General features: G+C 49.8%; 1 protein-coding gene across 1 annotated transcript; it reads right to left on the bottom strand.

The window, feature by feature from the left end:
- Positions 1-958: 958 nt before the first annotated feature.
- Positions 959-2,247, bottom strand: LOC125522204 (protein PHOSPHATE-INDUCED 1 homolog). Its single transcript, XM_048687290.1, has one exon. The coding sequence runs from the start codon at positions 2,144-2,146 to the stop codon at positions 1,175-1,177; it is 972 nt and encodes a 323-aa protein (XP_048543247.1). The 5' UTR covers positions 2,147-2,247; the 3' UTR covers positions 959-1,174.
- Positions 2,248-3,711: the final 1,464 nt, after the last annotated feature.

Here is a 3,711-nt window from a genome sequence, read left to right as displayed (position 1 = left end):
TACGCTAAAGGTGTTTTCAAGGATTTCAATGTAATTATTAGTTGTAGAAGTTACTTTGTAATTTTGTCAATTTTATATCCAAACCAATATACCTGTAATTGTTATGAGTATGAGTAAAACTACGTGTGTTTCTCAAAAAATGAGTCTAAATAGTTGATCCCACAACTCAATTATTTTTTCTTGCAGGAAAAAGAGACTGTATTAAATTAGGGGGCATAATATATTTCATACAAAGGCTAGCAATCTCCTCAAACTACTTTCTTTGTCCATACAGCAACGATCTTATATTCAAGAAATGGATATATATATAAAATTAAAATACATCTAGATACATTTATATCTGCGACAAGTAATTCCGAACGAAGAGAGTAGGACAGATAGAGTAGAACCTAGTTAGCTTGTAAAATGATCTTATATTATATTATAGAACGAAGGGAGTAAAACCTAAACCACACAGCAACGATCTTATATTATAAAACGGAGGGAGTAGAACCTAAACCACACAGCAGTGCGTGGCATTGTACGCTCGTACTCAGCAAGGGCATCACTCACTATTTTAATTGCGGCTGATAAGCTTGACCATAATAACCTCTCTAGTCGTTCTCCTACAGCGCCTTGATTTCCTGGATATCTCTACTTTTTTTTCTAAAAGACAACCCACCCAGCAGCATGAAAAAAGAGAGTACTCTCGGTCACAGTCACACATGCTGTGACGCGTCACCACCGAAACGTGTCTTACGTGTCACATCACCACGGACGGGCGCTCTGTTGTCCAGTACGGCAATGTGCAGCGCGGACACGTCGGACCAGAGGGTCGAGGCCTATCCCTCATCGAAGCAGACATCCCCTTGTCCTCGTCGGCGCCGCTCGGAAGATAAGATAAGCTTCACCACCAAGTTCGAGATTAATTCGTTCACGTGCTGCCGCTTCCGCACCGTACCGTACGACACAAACAAAATTACCACTAGTGTACACTCCATTTGTGCAGTACAAAGGCTGATTTACATTTTTTTTATTTAGCACGAGAAGATCCAAACACAAGCTCATATACGAACTATTCACACATATATGCACTACGGTACAGTACTAGTTGTACCCAATACACTCTTGGCTAGACGGGCAGCTAGCGGATTGGACTCACTTCACTTGTCGTTGCCACTGTGCCGCCGTACGACTAGACGAGCGTGGAGCAGGCGGAGGTGGCGGGGTCGAACAGCGCCGGGAGCAGGTACTTCCTCCCGTGCGCGCCGTGGGCGTTGTAGCTCGCTCCGGTGGCGCCGTCCACCAGCAGCTGGCCGGCGTACCCGGGGTACGCCCCCTTGCCGTACACCCCCGGGCACGCCGTCGCGGCCTCCAGCGGCGCCTCGCGCTCCCCCTGGTAGAACCCGTCGCCGAACGGGTTGGTCACCGCGCCGGCCACCATGCTGGCCACGTTGATGATGAGCCCGTCCATGCCCACGTCGCCGTTGGGCGCGGCCAGCGGCGGCGCCTGGGGCCCGTACGCCGGCTGGTGGAACGGCCACGCGCACTGCCCGGCGCACTGCGTCGCCGGGTTGCCGGCCCACACGTAGGCCGTGCCGGACTTGGCGTCCACGGTCCCGTGCCGGCCGCACCGGCTCATGCAGAACCCCTCCACGCCCACGTCCTGCGCCGTGAGCACCAGCGCGATGCCGCCCTTGGCGGGCCTCGCCTTCGCCGCCAGCGCCGGGAGCTGGGACAGCTTCATGCTCTTCCCGAGCGAGCACGCCTCGTCGGAGACCTGGCCGGACAGGACCACCCGCGCGGCCTTGGTGGCGCCGGCGCCGTGCTCGCCGTTCTTGCCGACGGCCGCCGCCTTGGAGAGGTACAGCTGGTGGATGCTGCTCCACCACTGGGACACGGACGGCGCCGGGGACGCGCGGGGCGCGGCGGAGAGGGAGAGGAGGAAGTCGGAGACGATGGCCTTCTGCGCAGCCGTGAAGCGGCCGTACCAGAGGACGGAGACGGGGATGTCGCCGTGCAGCACGGCGCCGTTGTGGTACGTGAGGAGGTTCGGCTGGGGCTGGACCAGGAACATGAGCTTCCTCGTGCTCGTGGTAGCCGACGCGGATGCCATGTTAGCGGCGAGCGCCATTAGCGCCAGGAGGAGGAGGTTTCTCTTCGCCATTTGGGAGGAGGAGGGGTTTAGATTTGGGAAGAAGGTTTTGCGTACGTGTCCGTGTCCGTGTCGTGTATGGTGCTATTTGTGAGTGTGTGGGAAGCAATGGCAAGCGGGGATCTGTTTATATAGGGGAGCGCAGTGCGAGATGTGAATGCCGCTGCGCATATGCTAAACGAGCCGTTCCCGTGGTCCAAGTAACCAGGCTGTTGCCAGCCAACTAGTTGCTTTGATATAAACGCGTGTCCACTAATGCAGTGACTTACTCACTTGCTTAGTTGATTAATACAAACGCGTGTGCACTAATAGTCACTTACTCACTTGCTTTCTCTGAAAACGTACTGAAACCACCCGTTTATAAACGTAAAACAATTCAAATTTATGCAGTTACTGATCTAATAAGAGTTAATTCATTTTTATGCATATGTGTTGGTTGGTGATAGATTATATCCAATTTAATAAAAAAATCCCTATTCTATTCAATTTAAGCAGATTGCCACTCTATCTCGAAATGTAAGATCTTTTTCCCCACAATTTTAGGATGCAGGTTGAAAATCATGTTGTGCACATAGTTTGGTTGTCAGCATACTATCTCCCTCCATGATGCACTAATTTGCCCTCTGTGTTTGGTCGCGTGCAATGGCGAAGCTTGAAAGAAACTATCGGACGGGTCAAACTAAAGAAGAGCCTGATTTTAAAAAAAATCTAAATCATAAGCATTAGTATGTGATGCAAGGTAGATGGAGCGAGCAGATAGACACACACATCAAAATACAATTCAATCATGAAGCATCATTAAGTTAGCTAATACCAAACCATGAAGGACCGTTAAGTTAGCCAATACAAAACCATGAAGCACCATTAAGTTAGCTAATTCAAGCAAGGGCAATACATTGTCTTACTCAACTTCGGCTATGTCATCTCTTTTTCTTTTAAATACCGAAACAGCTCTTGTCCGAGTCTAATTTCCCCCGCCTATGACTACCTAGGTTGCAATTTGCATAAGATCAGACTATTAGTTATCACTAGATGTAAGGAACTGAAAGAAATCAGGCTATTGCTTATCAAATGGGGAATTTGGAGGAAGATGCTAGTTTACTTATGTTGCCTTGTTGGTGTTGTGCGATGTGTCCTACAAAAAATCAGGCCGGCAGGCAGGGGGCTCATGCACCAGCGCCTAGCAGGGATGTTGGCAAGACTGAATGTTGGAGCTTTGGAGAGCAGATGCCAAGATGCATGGAGCTCATGCGTTTGTCGGCGGCACGACGGCGCGACTGATGTCGCTTAAAGCTACGTCGGTTTTTTTCCCAAAGAGAAAGGGATGATGCAGCACAGCGGTGGTAGGTATTTCCCTCAGATATGAAACCAAGATTATCGATCCAGTAGGAGAATCAAGCAACACAACGTAATCAGCCCTTGCACACAAATAACAACCACTCACAACCCGAGGTGTTAAAGAGGTTGTCAATCCCTTTCGGATAACGGCGCCAGAAATGGCGTGTTAACGGGAGAGACTTGTAAATATTGATAGATCGAATGCCAAATAAAATAAATTGCAGCAAGGTATTTTTGGA

This window comes from Triticum urartu, chromosome 7, assembly GCF_003073215.2.
Source record: "Triticum urartu cultivar G1812 chromosome 7, Tu2.1, whole genome shotgun sequence".
In the NCBI taxonomy this organism is placed as follows: Eukaryota; Viridiplantae; Streptophyta; class Magnoliopsida; order Poales; family Poaceae; genus Triticum; species Triticum urartu.
Note: the sequence above shows the minus strand (reverse complement) of the source record. Positions and strands in the feature narration are given on the sequence as shown.

Bases quoted from the DNA above. Each gene is read 5' to 3' on its own strand.
- LOC125522204 (XM_048687290.1), bottom strand. From the start codon at position 2,146: ATGGCGAAGAGAAACCTCCTCCTCCTGGCGCTAATGGCGCTCGCCGCT.